The 19,469-nt window shown below is 36.9% G+C and overlaps 1 protein-coding gene across 1 annotated transcript; it reads left to right on the top strand.

Moving 5' to 3' along the window:
• Positions 1–1,533: 1,533 nt before the first annotated feature.
• LOC108365320 (protein jim lovell-like) lies at positions 1,534–17,532 on the top strand (the record flags this gene model as incomplete). Its single annotated transcript, XM_017619320.1, has 2 exons — positions 1,534–1,671; positions 16,670–17,532. Coding segments are annotated over 2 exons (989 nt in total), but the record flags the coding sequence as incomplete, so codon positions are not given.
• Positions 17,533–19,469: the final 1,937 nt, after the last annotated feature.

Genomic DNA, 19,469 nt, shown 5'->3' with positions numbered 1-19,469 from the left:
ACAGACAATCAACTGATAGTGTTTATGTATGCCTTTTGCCCGCGCCGCTCAAAGAGTCGCAATGGCCGAGTGGTCAAAGCATTAGGCTGGCAGCCGAGAGGGTCCGAGTCCTCCTCGGCCGTAGAGGATTTTTTATTTTTTTTACTTAGTATCTTTTTATTTTTTTATTAGTTTTATTTTTTTCTAACAATCTTTAGATTATAAAGTTTTAAAAACAAAAAAAAATTAATTTTTTTTTCAATACATTTGTATGATACATGATAAAAACATTACAAGGTAAATTCATTCTCTCACTTCGTCGGCCATGATTTTTTTCTGACGTTTTCCAACATTTTAAAATCATATAAAATTGAAAATAACAAAATTAAATTGTTCACAATTGTTGTTGTTTGAGATTGGAAATGAGAATGTGTGTGTGAGTTTGAGTTTTGATTTTAAAATTATATTGTTGGCAAACGTCAGACTGCCTCTCAATGGTTTTACCTTGTTATGTTTTTATCATGGTATGATATTAAAGCATTTTGGTTTATTTCCTAATGAAATTCTTGTTGAACAAATTCCCTCCCTTCATTTTCGCGTTTTTTTTTTAAATAAAATGGAAAGAAATAAGCTTTTCCTCCATACTTCTATTTTTGTGACCGGCTCTTAGCCAGCTGACAAGTTAGTGACTTATTTTTGAGACTAGAGACGTGAGACAGCGTACTGAATACCAAATAGTCTCAAAATCCAAGTTCACAGACAAAAGTCACTATTAGTGACTAGAGACCGCTTACTGAATGCCAGGGTTAGTCGTCTTATAGCGTAGCGATTGTGATCTTTTTTTTTTGAGGTGGAACAAATGTATAGAATAAATAAAATGCGTAGAAAGCTTAAGAAGCTCTGCGCGCGGACATCACGACTGCCATGTAATACTTTATATGCATTTTGCAGCTCTAAAGCAGCTTTTACCCTAGTAACGAACAGAGGGAGCTTTTAATCGACATATTCATATAAAATAGCCTTTCCCGCACGCAAAACTTTTTAAGCTTTATATATCTACATTTTTTAGAGCCGCGCAAAGGATGCAAGCTTAAAACGTCAGCAGTTTATGTTTTCATCGCAACTGCCATATGCACTATATCTACTTAAATATATAAAATGAATGGAAAATTTTAAAAAGCGCTGCACGCGGATAATGCTTTATTAAGCTTTCAATAAAATGGGCGGATTACTGCTAAGGGCCGGTTTCACCATTAACACTAATCTCTAGTTAAACATTGTTACCGACGTTATCGACCCAATGTTATATGTATGGAGTCAGTAACGTCGGTAACGATGTTAAACTGGAGATTAGTGTTAACCAGAGGTAGTGAAAACGGGCCTTAGAGTTTTAGATATTTTCAATTCACAACTTTTGCAAGGAGCTTTTCCATCTTTCCTAGTTATGTGGAGAATTACAAACGCCTCTAAAATAATACATATTGTACTCATATTATTTTTATTTAATTGGACTTATACATATGTATTTATGTTATTTTTATTCTGCTCTTTTAGTGTTTGGCTTGGACTCGCCGCTTGGTCTCTTTCCGCCCGGAATTGACCCGGGTAAACTCTACAATCCGCTAATGGAAATGTCCGATCCACGTGGCATGCCCAGCGATCATCCGCCGCCCTTTCTGAAAGGCAAAAAAAGTGAGTAAACAATTTTGAAATTTCTTTAAAAGAAAAAAAACGTTAGCCAACAGTAACTTACAGTTTAAATGTAAGCAGTCACAAAGTAAAAGCAACTAATTAACCTCGCAATTGAACCTGAAATTCAACATACAGCTAGACAATCGCCACGCTTCGAGTATTTTCCGAAGGAAATAAAAAAATAAAAATAAATAATTGTCCACAAGAAATTGCAACTATCCACTAGGTCAGCTGAATAAAAACGAAAAACAATTCAGAAAAAACTGCATTTTCACACCCGAGTAGTAGTAGCGCCTACTGCATAAAGCACAACGATTGCTGCCTGCCCTTTTGCCACTGCATGTTTACACACTTTGCGCATGCGCACCCACTTAACTGCACTCGTCTTGCTGGCACTTTTGCTCACGTGCTCACTCGTTGAGCTACTGGATCGATGGGGTAATCATCGCATCACTTGAGTAGTGATATCGTAGCAGGCGTATTGCCATTCTCTTCATAAGCGTTTCCACTTTCATGATTTCAATTGCTTTTGCTGGCAAGGTGTCCGTGAATTGCCTTATTTTTCGCATTAAAAATGTGCAATCCAAGACATTTACTCTTTGCTGATCAATTTTGAGTTTGTTTAGGTATTAATTCCAACGTAGATACATATATTGCAAACTACAATACAAACGTATCGAATCTAAGTTAATTCAAAGCGATTAAAAAATCATTTCAGGAAGTGCAAGCGAAAGCACTTTGAGGTTTGCTAAAAGGGGATTTTCATTGAACTTGAAAGTATAAAAAATACTTTCAATTTCAATAGAGTTTGTTTAAAAAAGCCATTTAACTTTTTCTCAAATCAATTAAAATATTTAAGAAGTAAAAGCAAAACTAACAATAAATTGTTTGTGAAAGCTTTAAATTAGTCGCTGTCTAATGAACGTCGTTAAAGGCTTATTAAATCTGCCGGTACTAGTTAGTTAGTAGTTACGTCTTTAGTGCGACTCGAGAAGTGAGAGAATGACAGGAGAAATGCTTTTCGAAACACGCATTTGAGACAAAAGCTTCCCCAACGACCTAAAGTCCGAAAAGTTCCGCTGGAATATACCACCATCACAAAACGGTACTGTGTTAATTTTTAAGAGCGCATACCAAAGTGAAGTGAGCTCGGCACTGGAAGGCACACTTCTGGAGATAGTGGACATGATTTTCTGTGCCCAAACATTGCGAGAGTACTCTATGAGCCAGCAGCTCATCAAAAGTTGCGAAAACATGAAACCATCGATCCATTTTAATGACACTTCATACAAGCAGGGTTTTGGGCATGCTGATTACGCATCAGCTGATTACGAATTTTAAATCGGATTTGGAATTTGGGTCCAATATGGCGGCTCGTAGGTATTAGCCGGGCGATGGAACATTTGTGGTGAAATGTTTCTCACAAGCCAACTGAACGTGGTTCAACGGCTTTCTGGAATTGGTGGGACAAGTTTAAATGTTTACAGTTGTGGGTAATAGGCTGGCAATAAAGACAAAGTATCGACGTGTTATTTTCCACAAAAAGAGTGGTAATTGAAAGGTTAAAGAGGTGCTGTTTTGGTACAGAGCTCCTTATACACCCTAGGCAAACTTTTACATAACTCTAGAGTAAGAGCAGCTTTCATTTGAGTGACATCAGCTTTTCATTGCAAGCTTTCAATCAACTTTTATTCCACTGGATTTTTTAACCAACTTTTAACAACTTCCTTCGACTACAAGCTATAGCAACAAAATACTACATTATTTAGTGACACTTTTATCGCCTTCCTTCATCTACGTGATTCCACCGAATGCAGTCTTGCCAAGCACTCCAACGTCTAATCGACGTGCCATTATGAGCGTCATTGTCGTAGACGCAGTCCGATATCACATGAGGCGGTAAATTCAATCTTGTGGTTTTCCTGTATGGCTCAGCTGAATGCGCATGTGCGCCTAGGCATGTCAGGCGGCGCTTAACGCTCAACGCTCAGCGACAACAAACAGAAACAAATTATGTAGTGCATATGCAGTCGAGTATGTTTGTTTGCTTGTGAGTGTGTGTGTGTGCATTGATTTTATTGCAGTAAAGTGAACGCATCATTTGCCATAAAAAGTGTGCAATTTTTCAATTATTGAGCTCAACGTTTTGCATTCATTGTGCAATCATCGGTCATTGAATGAGTGAGTAAGTATGAGTTTAATGCGTTTACGTGTGTGTATGTACACATGTATACATATGTATACTTATGTATATCGGCAACATTCGAAGAAACCTCAAATAGTTAATGAGTTTTTTCTGCATATCAACCGCATTACAAGTAAAATTTTTTCCTTACTTCTTTCAAATAATATTTATCAGTCTCATTGTTTGGTTATGCACCTTTAACATTTATCCATAAACAAGAACAGTAACAATAAAGGTAAAAAAGGCAACATTAACAGCCACACAGACAATAGGAAAATTCAAGCTCTATGTACCTAAATATAGTCATGTGAAAAATGATAGGGACACGCAAATTTTACCAGTTTCGACTGTTTATTTTTATTTTTATTTTTATTTTTATTTTTATTTTTTTGTTTGTAGAAAAACTCAACAACACACTTTTTATTAAGAGTTATAAGTAAAATTCAAAGTATGCAGCTTTATAGCCCATTAAATTATAGCTCAATACATTGCAAGTTCCCAATGGCTAATAAATCGCGTTGATTTTTGATATTTTTTGATGATGGTGTTAATTTTTTCTACCATACAAAAACATTTGCGAACATACTTTGTATGGATGAAAATTCTTATTAAAAATTTTGTTGTTTGAACCTTATTTTACTGAGTTAGAATTTAATCTTCTATAAAACTGCATACGTAGAATTTGTATAGAAATTCTTAATAAAAAATTTGTTATTGTTGTGAAATTTTATTGATTTTTTTTAGTTTTCCTACAAAGTTTTGAAAGTTTGAAGTTGAAAATTTGGTATATTTGTTTTTTTTTTGATACGCTGCATTTTTATACACAAATAATACAAAACATTAAACACTCAAAAGAAAAATAGCCGAAACTGGTCAAAATGTCGTCTCCCTATTATTTTTCCCATGACTGTATGTGCAAATGTAGTACGTATGTACATTAGGGGGGTTCAAAAATGAGAAATGTGAAAAAGTAAAGTCGGAATTTTTATGCTCTCACCCATTAGGTTTGTTCTATACTGAAAAAATAGACCCATATTTTTTTATTATGAACTCAAAAAGTATTTAGAGGTTGCTCAAAGCGCCCAAAGTTTTCCATGTATTTTATATGGGGAAAAACAACTTTTCGTAGAAATGGTATAGAATAGTTAAAAATCAATATTTTTCTACCAGAAAACTCTGTTTATCTGTAGGGGATTCCCAAATAATAATACCCAATTTTTTATTTAACTATTTTTTCATTACAATTTTAATTTATAGGTCCGCCAAAAACCCACAAAACCCCGAAAAATGCAATATGCCGACAAACAAAAAATCGTTAATATTAAAAAATTGTTAAATAAACAATTGCATATTATTATTGAAAGTCTCCAGAAGAGAACCATAGTTTTTCGGTCGATAAATATTGACATTCAAGAACTCTATACCATTTCCACGAAAAAATGTATTTTTCCCATATAAAAATATATCGTCACTAGACACGAATAAAGGCGCGAGCTCAGAAGTTCACGGCGAAAAAAGACGCATAAAAAAACTTCAGCGTCAAAGCATCTTTTTTTACGCGCCTTTTTTCGCCGTCAAAACACTAGCGCGCCTTTATTCGTGTGTAGTGACGATATGGAAAACTTTGAGCGCTTTGAGCGACCTCTAAATATTTTTTGATTTCAAATAGGGGTATACTTTTTTCGATATAGATCAATCCTAGGGGGTGAGATCATAACAATTCCGACTTTACTGTTTTTGGACCACCCTAATGTACATATGTACTTTTATACACACATACAAGTAGTCATAAACGTTTGCACTATGCATGAAAACCAATTACAAAAATGTATATGTACTACAAAACGTACTGACCAACAACACAAACGGCTAGTTAAAAACAAATCGTAAGACAAACAAAAACTCTCATCTAAAAGATATGAAAAAATTGCTAAGTCATATGATTGACAGCATTGAAAAGCAGTGTAAAAAACGTTTCGTTTTTTTATGAATTAAACACTTACACGCTTCATAAGCAATTATGCTTTTACTCGGCGTTTTGCATTAATTTTTTTTACATTTTGATGAACAGTGAAACTTCGATATAACGAAGTCATGGGTCAAAATCATGGAGATGGAGAATTTTATTGCGGTAGAAACCAATTTAGTCTATGACCGGCAGGGCATGAACTAACATATTTTTGAATTTGTCGCGAAACGGAATGAATGAGGAACTAGAAAAATTCATTTCGGGAACGTTTTTGAAACTAAAAAATAGATGTATTCGAAATATATGTAGTATAATTCGTTTAGTGCAGCTAAAATTTGTAGGAGTTTGTATAAATCGTCGTAGTTCGAGATCGTTCTCAAACAGACTATACCTTTATATATCATCGTTTATTTCCAACTAAGTAGTTTTGAGATTAAATTACATTTCACGCGAATACTTACAAATCTAAAAACCTTTAGCACTCTCGAAATTATACTAAATTGATTTACGCTATACACATTTGCAATTTGAACATATTCAGAGTACGCTAGGTGGAGGCTTTTGAGTCGACCCTTCGTTGGGTAGAAGATTTTGCTAACCGCACTTTAACCGTCAATATATTCTGAAGATTTTAATGCTCAAAATTATCGGAATAACGGAATTTTCCAGGGGGTCTGCAATTTTTTTTTATATTGAGTTATTCGTTTTACCATGGCTCATTATATCGAGGTTTCACTCTACATAGCTTATGTGCATAGTAATATATTTGGTATTAGCGATGTAAATAGGCTCAATGTTGATAAGTCAAATCAGCGATTTTTGACAAGCTCATTTCGGCATCGACATCGCAGCTTCACACTTTAAGACGTTAATAAGACATTTTACATGACAATCGGCGGTATATGTCGAGGGGTGAGGTAAGGAAGAAATGGCTGAAAGTATCAGGTTGTCGTGAAGAAATTTTATGCACTTTGGTTGAAAGTGAGCAAAGTTGTAGATTATAGAGAGGAACCGAAGCAGATGAAGGCGAAGCTAAAGATGAAGCTGAAGGCGAAAAACAGTGCAGTAGTAAGAAAATGTATTTGTAGGAAAGTGATAGTAGTGCTTTGACGCATTTCTCTTTATTGCAATCGTGCCTAATTAGTTCAGCTACGATATATATCGTTGAACGAGATTTCAGTAAATCTGTTAATCCAAGTGCCTATGTATTTTAGAGAATGATTCCTTACATTAGGAAATTTTGGACCTTTCTCTTACTTACATACTTTCAGCTGTTGCGAGTTCTATTGAAAATAACTCCTTGTCCAGTCTATATGATAGGCCGTTTCTCTCCTGCTATTTTACAAGTCCAATTGAATGACTTCCTTTTCCCAACCACTTTCATAAAATTAAATCGTTCTTCTTCGAAATCATCAGAGAAGACAAAGTATGGAATGGCCATGGATTTTTCTAGATAAGTCTTCCACCTGAGCGATGTATGAAGATTAATATGAAAATGAGAAGCAGACTGCGACATAATCAGCCTTATCATGAGTTTCATTTTTCCCGAACCGGTTCACTTTTCACTTTTGGTTTCCATGGTTTTATTATGGGCGGATGACAAATTTTCAGGTGAATTTTTTTTCAGGCGAAACTCAGGATAAGGCAGAATAATTTATTAGCTTGTCCCGTAGCCGAGAGGTTGGAGGCGGGCACTGCTACTCGGCAAGACCTATGTATGTACGATCTCTGATTCGAGCCACATTCATACAAAGTTTGTTTTTGTAATTGTAGGTGCCACTCGGCAGTCAATTCCAAACTTGCGAGATTATTTCTGCAATAAAAAAGTTTGTCATAAGAACCCTCTGCTCTTTGGCGGTGGCGTAAACAGTGATTAATCATATGATTAATTAATCGATTATTTTATGATTTTTTTGGCCATCCCTAAGAGTAACCGTAGCCTTTGTCGCGGAGTCGACATAATCATTTGACCAGTGGGGCCTCCCTCTTCGAGTTCAATACTTTCCCACTTGGAGCATCGGAGTCCATTCGAACGACATGGCCAACCCAGCGGAGCCGCTGAATTTCAATTCGCTGCACTATGTCTATATCGTCGTAAAGCTCATACAGCTCATCGTTCCATCGTCTGCGGTACTCACCGTCGCCTACGCGTAAAGGCCCGTAAATTTTCCGCAAAATCTTTCTCTCGAATACTCCAAGAGCCGCCTCATCGGATGTTGGCCTTGTCCATGCTTCCGCGCCATATACCAACACGGACATGATTAGTGACTTATAGAGTGTGGTTTTCGTTTGTCGAGAGAGGACTTTACTCTTTAATTGCCTACTTAGTCCAAAGTCCCACTAACTCGCATAAATGAAATTTATTTTTTTTTAACTTTAAAGCAATTAATTGTTATAAGTTTCATATTCGCTTCTAACGCGGAAGCTATATAGGATTTCAGCATGAATTTTATACACAACTTGATATATGTTTTAACGAGTGATTTTGCATCGTTATCTCAAAAATGTCGTTTTTTGAGTTAAGACACTTTTTAAGTAAGTTAGTGATATGTACATATTTACATGTGTATATGCATACTAAACAATTGTATGAAGCAGTTACATATATACTAATAACATATATATGTACATATTGACTTGTCTAAAACAATTGTAGCAACATTTTGATTAAGGTCAACGCCGTTGGGGACCTCTAAAATTCGCCAAAATAGGATAAAACAAAGCAAACATTGGCCAACTAAAGCGCACAAAAGAAGATAGCATTCAACAGGAATAGGCCACTGATGGCAGATAGCAAATAATAATAATAATAACAAAAGGCAAAAAAGAGAGAAACAACTAAAAGAGGACTCGATACTTTACCGCTTTCAGATTAACTGGTAGACTTGTAGACGTCGTGTTTTGGCAAGCATATTAGTTACAACAAATTTGGCTGGACTACAAATAGACATACATNTAGGATTTCAGCATGAATTTTATACACAACTTGATATATGTTTTAACGAGTGATTTTGCATCGTTATCTCAAAAATGTCGTTTTTTGAGTTAAGACACTTTTTAAGTAAGTTAGTGATATGTACATATTTACATGTGTATATGCATACTAAACAATTGTATGAAGCAGTTACATATATACTAATAACATATATATGTACATATTGACTTGTCTAAAACAATTGTAGCAACATTTTGATTAAGGTCAACGCCGTTGGGGACCTCTAAAATTCGCCAAAATAGGATAAAACAAAGCAAACATTGGCCAACTAAAGCGCACAAAAGAAGATAGCATTCAACAGGAATAGGCCACTGATGGCAGATAGCAAATAATAATAATAATAACAAAAGGCAAAAAAGAGAGAAACAACAAAAAGAGAATTCGATACTTTACCGCTTTCAGCTTAACTGGTAGACTTGTAGACGTCGTGTTTTGGCAAGCATATTAGTTACAACAAATTTGGCTGGACTACAAATAGACATACATTTTTTTTCAGTTTTTATGATATAGATAAATGCTAATAAAGCAATGCATATGTAGGTGTATATTTATTATACCATGTTTAAGTTAAATTCAATGCTTTTGTTTTTATTTTTGTTGGTAACCTTTTCGTATCTCTTTACCCTTATTCATTTTGCTGGGTACTCGACCACAACGAATTGCATTTGCTGAAATCGATTGTAGGATTTTTCGATTGGAAAAAATTATTCCCTGTGACTACATTACAAATCGCAAATCACGTTTCAAATGTGAACATATCAGTTAATCACACTGGCACACAAAAATACTATATGTATGAATGTATGTACCTACGTAAGAGATGCAAATGTACATGTAGAGTAATCAATTTGGGACAAAATAGAATTAGGTACTTGCTAGCTCCAATGGGGCAAAGCAAAAGAAACTACTCTGTTGCTAAGCTTGGATGCTCTGGCATCAGCTATGTATCATGATTAACTACTCGAACTTCTGCGAGCGCTGGGAGTTAGTATTCACATACTTACCTATGTACATGCTAGTACTACGTCATAAACCAAATGATGATGACGATGATAATGGCGATGACGATGGCGATGGCATTGGCGGTTACTCGACTCGTCGAAATCGTCAGAGATTCTTATCACTTTGCAAATATCGTGGCATATGGCGGCGCATTGCTTTTGGCTTTTCTCCGGCGAATTGTTTACTTTTATTTTTTATGCTTTATTTTCTTATTTTTAAATTTAGTATTTGGTGTGTGGTATCTATGTATGTATGTATGTATGTATTTTACATTGTTGTTATACCGTCGGCATGCTTACGAAAATGAAACCATAGATCTTGCATATCCGATAAGCGTCAAAGCAATTGTTACAAATATGCAGAAAATAGTACAAAAAAATAGAAAAATGAAAAAAAATTTTGCTTACTTTTGTTTTGAATACTGAAAGGAATGCAATTCTTTAAAGTAATTTTATAATAAAAAGAAATCGAACATATAAAAAAAACTTTAGCAATTGCTAAGTTCGAATCACGATTTTCTTTACAGAGTTATGTATGTATTTAAGTGCTGTGGAGTTGTTGTTATTGTTGTTATATGCGAAGGAAAATGAAGAAATTAAATGTGAAACGATGACATGCGCATGTGTGAAGTCGATAAAACTCCCACTGAATGTGCATTAGACTGTACCAGAAAAAAAGTTCGTCATGCTCCCCCCGAAAATAAAGTAATTTTGCAAGGAAATTTCGAAATAATTTTTTTTGCCGAACGCACAGTGGTCGTAAAACTTATTTTTTCAGGAAAAAAACAACCTTTTCAAAGTTACCAAAAATACAATTATCATTGCATATTCCTCCTCAGAAAACTTCATGGAATTTAGAATGAACCTTATTTTAGCAGAAAATTGTAAGTTTGAGTAGAAAAATTTTAATATCTTTCATGGACCTTTTTTTAAGAAAACTTTAAAAATATTCGCATATAAAGAACAATCTATTATACCTACATTAAGTGAAACAATAATACCAAAAAAGATAATATTATTTTATTCTGTCGTTTTTTAGCAATAACTAAATGGGTTGATTGGCAAAAAATGTTTGGTAAAAATGGTGTACAAAAAAAGGAAACGAGGTGAAGCCCTCTATTTACGGTTTTTATGCAGGTTGCGCCTAAAGTCCTAAGTCCTAAAACCTATTGGAAGTCGCTTTTGGGAAGTTTTTTTTATATGTTTTGACAGAAAGTGGCAGTTGATTTGACAGCTGCCAACCGTTAAAACTAAAACTTGATCTAAAATTCGTGATCACTGAATCCGAAAACGTATAATATGTCAGTTTTAGGTCATTTGTTGTTATTTTTAGATAAAATTACAGCTTATTTGACAGCTGTCAACAGTCAAAATTTAAATTTCACCTGAAATTCGTGATTAGCGAGTCCGAAAACCTATTGGAAGTCACTTTTAAGGTTTGCTGCTAGTTTTAGGGAAAGTTACAGCGGATCTGACAGCCGTCAACAGTCAAAGTTTATATTTGACCTGAAATTCGTGATCAACGAGTCCTAAAGTTTCTTTTTATTTTTAGAGAAAGTGAAAACAGTTGTTTGCCAGTTGTCAACTGTCACAATCCTACTAAAATCCTATGCTAAAATTCTATTCATATGGGAGCAGTTTATCACTGTGGAACACAGGGGTAGTCTTTTTAATTTTTTTACTTTATCTTCGGCATTTACATTTTGATATTCTTGTCTCGAGGAGAAAATTTTGTTTCTGCCAAAGTTTATTCACTTCATATAATCCGTTCTTACCCACCAGATTTCAGTTCCTACCGACATATTGTCAGTAATTAAAGCTCATCACAAATCATGTTAAGAAAGCTTTTTCGTTATTCCAGTAGAACTATTTTAAATAGATTTTTTATTTGCCGAATGTAGGTGTCACCGAAAAGTGTTCACCAAAAACAAGCATTTTTGAAATTTCTTTACAAAAGTACTTAGACTCGATGCTGAACGACGAACTTTTTTGTTTGCTTGTAAGGTAGTTCACTCTAATGTGCATACCTACTTTATTTTCATAGAGAAGCATTCGACGCATTACTTGTGCAACTAACACTCGCCTAGGCATAGAAAAGAAAGAAAGCATAGAATGCTTATGTGAGTATATCGTAAAAAACGCTATTTACACAATTGTAAACAAATTTGAGTTCAGTTTTGATTATTCCTACCGATCTTATCGCCTTTGGCTGAACGCATAATCTTGGCGCCATGGGTCACTAACAAATACCTGCTTTAAGCTGTCAAACGGTTTACTTAAATACACTTAAATATTTTAACAACGCTGAACACTGATTGTCATGTAAGTGCGGCTTAATAGCCCAGTGCGGTAAAGCCAAAGCTAAGTGAATTCACGTACGCTTAGTGGAGGTACTTCCTGCAAGAAGCTCAAGATCAACAGGGCTTCTTGGCGAATAAATTGTTTTATACGCGAAGTTTTCTAAGCTTTTTAAGTTAGCTTACTTCTGCGAGCCAAAAATCTGAGCTTCTTAGTTCTCGTTTTTTAAATACACCAAATAATGGCTATGAATTGTTAGTGGGACTCCACTGTAAATCTGCAATTATTCTCAACTTTTGCTTTCGCGTCCTTCGGACTTTGGCCTGCTTGTTATAGTTGCACAGATACGTCTTTTCCAAGTTGTTGTAACGCCAAGCCCTGTACAAGATATGAGGCCCTGGTTTAGTTTATTTCCTCGATTCAATACACCTGAAATAGTGGACCCCTAGTATCTACTTAGAGGGTGCTCAAATCACTGGAAGGAAATGAGATGATGGGCTTTATCCACCATCTGTTAGAGAGGTCTCAAATTGCTTATGTGAATAGAACTTTGGCCAAAATTTATGTATGTTGCGTAGAAGGAAGTGGTGGTTTCATGCAAATAACAAGTGACCCAACTGCACTAGAAACGATTCATGCACCGTTGGCTTAACGAATCTTACGTTGGACGGCGGCAACTGCATGCCATACGGATTTATATTTAAGCATCTTATCTTCGGCCTCAAGACCGATTTACGACCGGTTGTTCAATGTCTGGTTAACGCAAATCGGAGGTAGAAGGTCCGGTTAAATGCAGCGACTGCTTTATCGATCACATGGTATATATATGCATGATGTCGAAATCGTCGATAATGATGTTTAACTGGGAGGAAGTGATAACCAGACATTGAACAACCGGCCCGTACACTGTAGCATAGCTATCTCTACTCCGAATCGTTCGCAGTGGAAATGCACATGTTTAATGCCTTTTCAAACATTCGTAAAGATTTTGTCTTAGAATACCCTTAGAGAAATTTTCCAGCGAATAATTTTCAAACTTAACTACTTAAACCCTCTAGCTACCTAACAAATGCCATTTTATTCTAAATTTCCAAAGTAGGGGTAAAATGACCCTTTCGTGTGAGAGCTAATGGGTCAAAATATTCTACAGAGTTATTCCTCGTGAAATTTTACTATATGTATATACTTCTCCACTTATTCTTAAAACCTAAGGCACAAAATTGCAAACTTAATTTGGCCATACAAAATCATCCTATTTACTCCCAGAAATTTTTGTACAGTGATATTAGTGACAGACAATGTAGCTAACTTCCAAGTCATATTTAAATAAAGATTGTACGATTCGCCTGCGTTAAGCTGAAAGCTATTAACGTATCTCAAATAAACTGTTTCTAGAGTTTTCCCATAATATCTAAAGTACAAATCGGGTGATATGGGCATGATTCTGCTGAGAACTTCCCTGTCCACATCCATGATAAATCTCATTATAGTCTATTATGTATTCCGTGATGGAACACAATATCGATCAAAAGCATTCTGATGCCAAACTTCAGCCTGCTACTCCTGGAAAGTTCTTGGGCTACTTGCCCAGTACGGTCGACTGAAACCTAACTGATGACGTGAACTTAAGCTCAATAGTTCCTAAAAATTTTATGAACTTCCCAGATTTTCACGCTTCTAAAGTTGTCCAAGCTATCATAGAAGAATATCTACCCAAAGCGGAGTGTGTACCCAGGGTGAAATCTTCATCTGAAAGAGCAGGGCACTGGCACAGAAGTTGCAGAGTCGTTGACTTCTCCTCTTCATCTTGATAGGCATTCTTGCCAATTAGGCAGTGTCCTGCTATAACAGATGCTAACAAAGCGATATTCTGCTTATTAAGACACAGTAGTAAGTCAGTGCGTTTAGCGCTGAGCACCGACCACAATTTCTTGACAAGTTTGCAGGTGATTTCGTCATGCCATCTGTCGTTCGCTACTTTCGTAAGCCTCTCGGAAATAAGTATTTTGCAAGTTTCATCATTTATGTATATCCTCAATAGGGGCTTTGGTACGAAGTCGCGCCAGTTCATAAGCCTTACGATTCCCAACATTGACATGTTGTAGTGTCCCGAAACCCATATCACCCTTGGTAGAAATGACTCTGCGATCTCGTTACGAGATGTGCGGCATTTCATGGCTACCGTGGAGGTTGTCGACTGCTTCATGAGGGACTTGATTGCCGCCTTGCTGTCAGCAAAGATGTAGATATCAGCTTGGGACATAATATCACACTTTACCAGTTTTGTAGCTTTGTACAGTGGTCCGGAAGACGATATCTGAGGGAAATTCTTAGGTGTTCGGTCCACCGACTCTACCCTCGAGCTTTGAGCCAGCTGTGTGTACAAGGCTGAACTCGGCCTTCCTTGGAGCATCTCATCTCCACTCTTCCCTTGAGGGCAGGAGGCTTCGGAAGTGCGTTCTCATCGCTTCAGTACAGTCATTCATATTTCTTAAGTTTACCCCTCTCTCAAGGGTGTCCCTCTATACCACTATACCATGATAGAGAATTTCCCTAACTACCGCTGTGGTATAGGCCATGCAGCTAGGTTAAACACGATTCAGCCGTGGAGACACCTTAGATTCCGACCCTCATAAGTAATTGAGACTCTAACGGATAATCTACTCTGTTTATACAACGAACTAGTGGGAAGGTGTCAGGTACTTAAACCCGGGGTCGGCGGCTAAATTTGCAGATGGTTCCAAGCTTAATTAAAGAATAGGTAGCAGAATTTACTCTGGTCAACTTGGGCGAAACCTAAGTTCTCGCTTATCGGACCATTGTAACGTTTTTCAAGCACTGCTAAACGCCATAACGGAGCCGCACGGAGGCTCATAACCTCTGTCACTCCAAGACAGTCTATAGCTATTTATTCTTACAGCCAGGCTGCTATAAAATCTCTTAACTCTAAAGGGAACAGCGTCGAAAGTAGTCATAGAATGCTGGAAGACTATCAACCTGTTGGCATAAAAAAGGCTCCTTGACTATAGTACGTGTCCCTGGANTAACTCTAAAGGGAACAGCGTCGAAAGTAGTCATAGAATGCTGGAAGACTTATCAACCTGTTGGCATAAAAAAGGCTCCTTGACTATAGTACGTGTCCCTGGTCACAGGAACATTCCAGAAAACTGCATAGCCGGCGAGATGGCAACGAAAGTAAGGAAATATCTGCTCAAAATGTAGGCATACCTCTAACCTGCTGCAAACACAGTGAAGGAGGTAAACACCAGGTGGGCTCTGGAAACCACCTGCCATAATTCCAGGCAAATTCTGGCCAAAGATTGATGTAAAGCGATCCATAGCTCTCACTCTCAGATTAATAGTCGGATACCGGACACTATCCAATGGGTACACAGGGAAAGAAGTTAGGATACCACACCAACGATTTTTATCGGAGTTACAGATACGAGGAAGAGGAGCAGAGCATCGAACATTATCTTTCGTCACGCGCAATCCTTATCGACTTTTTGTGCTATATACATAAAACTAATAGGAACCAACTATGTATTGCATGGACTTTTCGAAACCCATTCTCTGTACAAATGTATCCAAATATTCTTATAACCATGCATACATACAAATTTGTAAACATACAATCATACATTCATTCGAAATCTAAATTTATTTTTCTCTAAAAACTTTTGCCAAATCACAATGGCATACATCTTAAAATCTCCTTTCATCTGCACACTNTTTCGAAACCCATTCTCTGTACAAATGTATCCAAATATTCTTATAACCATACATACATACATATTTGTAAACATACAATCAGACATTCATTCGAAATCTAAATTTATTTTTCTCTAAAAACTTTAGCCAAATCACAATGGCATAGATCTTAAAATCTCCTTTCATCTGCACACTCACACACACACACACATCGAACCTGTGGCAGAGATTCTTGCAACTGATATGCAGGAGCCTTTGAGCCGCATGTGGCGCATGGTATCTACGTTTTGCGATAATATACTCAATGCAAATATTATAATTTGCATATGCAGGAAGCAAAAGTGGCGCATAGCCTGAGCCGCAGAGTCGACGAAACAATGCACACACCTTACAATAAGCGCAGCAGGGCGTGGATGAGTGTTGGGAATATGTGAAAGACAATGACAACACAATGCCATTGGCGCTCAAAAACGCTAACACACATCCTACATACATGTATATACACATGTGTAGATAAATTACTGCAGCAAACTTTTAGATGGGTACAAATATTCGTATGCATGCGCCTTCTTCAAGGAGAGGACAAAATTAAAACATTATCAGATCGTTGGCAGGTGATAACCTCTTTGTGTGCGGCGCGCTGATAGGCAGGTGGAGCTCGATGGCAGTGTTGAATTTTTATAGAATTTCCATGCAATAGTTGTTCGTTTATTTAGGCAGTAATTGACTTGCACTGCTTTATATTTTTAAGAAATATCTACAAAAACTACCTTACTACCGTACTACCTTAAATACTTACAGACTAATTTTCCCTTCTACTTTTCATTTTCTTTTTCCAGTACCACGACCTAAGGGCCAACACTCGGCGCCACGTGGCGGTCCACCACGCTCATGGACCAACACCGAACTCACCGAAGCACTGCAGCATGTCTGGAACAAGAAGATGACCACCTCGCAGGCGTCACGCATCTTTGGCATACCCTACAATTCATTGCTGATGTATGTGCGCGGCAAGTATGGCAAGAGCCTAAAGCTGGAGCAGTTGCGCAAGGATTGTATCAGCGGTCCACCACTTGAACTGCTACAGCTTGGTCTCGGTCATGGCACCGGTGGTAGTAAAAAGAAGGATGAATCACGCAAAGAGAAAGCGGCTAATAGAAATGCAGAAAACGCGGCAAATAATAACGCCGAACTTGACTTGGGCATACCGCTGCCGGGTATGGTGCCTGGCAACGGCCCGGGCGGTCCACGTAATGCCAACTCTGAGCCAGATCTGCTAGGTGGTCCCAACTCGCTGTTTGGGCCATTCCCCGGCGCTTTCTATCCGGACTTCCCCGGTGGCTTCCCTGGTCTACCGCTAAGCATGCTCAACCTTCTGCCTCCGACGGATCGTCACCAACCACATGGCGCCGGCATGACGGCATTACACCATCTCGGAATGGACGAGGACTGCAAATCGGATCGCTCTAAACAATCTTCCTCGCTGGGAGATGATGATTTCGTCAGCGGCGGCATGTTGGGCGCTGGCATGCAACCGCTTGCGCTCAATCGCAACGACAACGAGCGACGGTCCGCCGGTGGTGAAATTTTGTCGGTGCCTGGTTCGGTGGGAGCGCCGCCACCGCCACCACCCCCTATGAGCGCTGCCGTCGGTGGCGGTGCGCAACAAAATGGCGGTATGCAGGATTGAAATTTCTGGCGGGATTGGGCCGCCAACCCCATGTTTTTCCCGCCAAACGACACATACGATGTGGAAGAGGCTATGAACGGCGGCATTGGCTTAGGTGGCCATCACCAGCACCAACAGCAACAGCAACACAACGATGCGACAACAACTGCGGAGCGCAACGGCAACTGCAGCGCCGGCGGCAGCGTGCTAGGGAACGTCGCGCGTGCGGCACATCAATTTCGCGAATTTAATCAAAATCTCTACATGGCAAGACGCAAACTGAAACGGCTGCGTCAGCGGCAATATCGGCGCTTCGGTGATTTGAATAATCGTGGTGCGGAGAGCGCCGATAATGCGGCAAATGGTGGCAGCGGTGGCGGCGGTGGCGCCGGCAGTGGCTTCATGGCGCTGCAGATGGGTCCACCACCGTCGGCGTTGACGTTGTCCATGCCGCCGGCGGTTATACGCACTTAGTTTAATTTTACTGTAATGTTGTAAACTATATTATGTTCAATTAGTGTACATGATAGGAGGCGAGACGTCCGAGAGAGCGGTAGGAAGCTAGAAAATAATAAAATATATATTAAGTAAAATAATTAGTGAAAATTTGAGGGTAGAAAAGAATTGAAGGAGGTTGAGCAGAAAATCTTGCATAAGTAAATTATTATAACTGTGAATCGATGTGAATATGTAATGAACATGCAATATATTGTTTTGATTTTATTTAAACATATGTATGTAAGTATTATTAAAATAAAGAATTCTCTCATTAGTTTAAAGTATAGGCTTTTTTGCTTAACACGGCAACAACAAAACAACGATATTTTTAATTGTGTAATTTGGCATACTTTCAGTTTACTTAAAAACATATTAAAACAATTTAGAATGTTGTATTGAAACCACTTCAAACTTTTTAAAAAAATTCTTATTACCACAGAAATATGAGTACACTACTCAATGACTTTTAGAGTGAATTTTTTATTCCGCAAACAATTTTTTTTTTATATACATAATTCAGATTTCAAAATAAATTTTTAAATTTACTTGCATAAAACTTGTATAAAAAACTATAAGAAGCTGCTCACTTGCTAGTAGTGCTCTTGAATATTCTGCTAAATACTTTCGCTTTAAATGCAATTTCGCTCCACTGTAACCTTATAATTATGAACCATTTTAGTTTTTGGTGCTTTTAGTTCCTATTTTTTGTTGAGGCGATGAAAAGACATTCCCAAAAATATACGCAAGCTTATATTTAGTAATCTTTTTAAGTTTATACAATGTAAACTATATACAATTATACAAAAATTAATAATTTTTAAAAGCTTTTAAAGCACAAATTCTATGTTAAACTATTTTTTTATAACTTTAAGTTGTGTTTACTGCTAAGTTAATTTTCATTAAATTTAACAAAGAGTTATGACATAATTAAAAATTTCATTAATTTTAATCACTCCATCACAAATAATCAAAATAACCTAAACTTTTTTATGGCAATATCTGTAAATAAATAATAATTAATATTTATATATCAGCATTAGTATTAACAATAATAAACATAAATCAAAAAGTAATAAAAAATAACGAACCAATAAGTGAAAAATATGTGAAAACTTTGTATAAAAAATGGCATTCGGCAAATAATGGTCGGCAAAAGTTATTACAAAATGATATATGTATGTATGAAACATGCCGATGGAGATTATTGTATATGTAGTAAAAGCTATAAGTATTATCATTGTACCAAAATTTTTAAACAAAAACAAACACTACAATATATTATTGAGTAAGCTATTGAAATCTTAAAAATAATTTGAACAAAATAAATTGTAATAAAAATTTAAAACGCACAAAATTTTTCATAGGTTTTTTTTCAACAACGGTACGAACTCAAACCGAAAATCTTTTACATCGGATATGTCAATGCATGAGAGTATATATCGCTCATTCACTTCAATAGTTTCATAATTAAA

The sequence above is a fragment of the Rhagoletis zephyria genome, unplaced genomic scaffold, assembly GCF_001687245.7.
Source record: "Rhagoletis zephyria isolate East Lansing unplaced genomic scaffold, Rhagoletis_zephyria_1.1 Rzeph_scaffold_01836, whole genome shotgun sequence".
Taxonomy (NCBI): Eukaryota; Metazoa; Arthropoda; class Insecta; order Diptera; family Tephritidae; genus Rhagoletis; species Rhagoletis zephyria.
The sequence above is the reverse complement of the archived record's forward strand: the minus strand, read 5'-3'. Positions and strand labels throughout refer to the sequence as shown.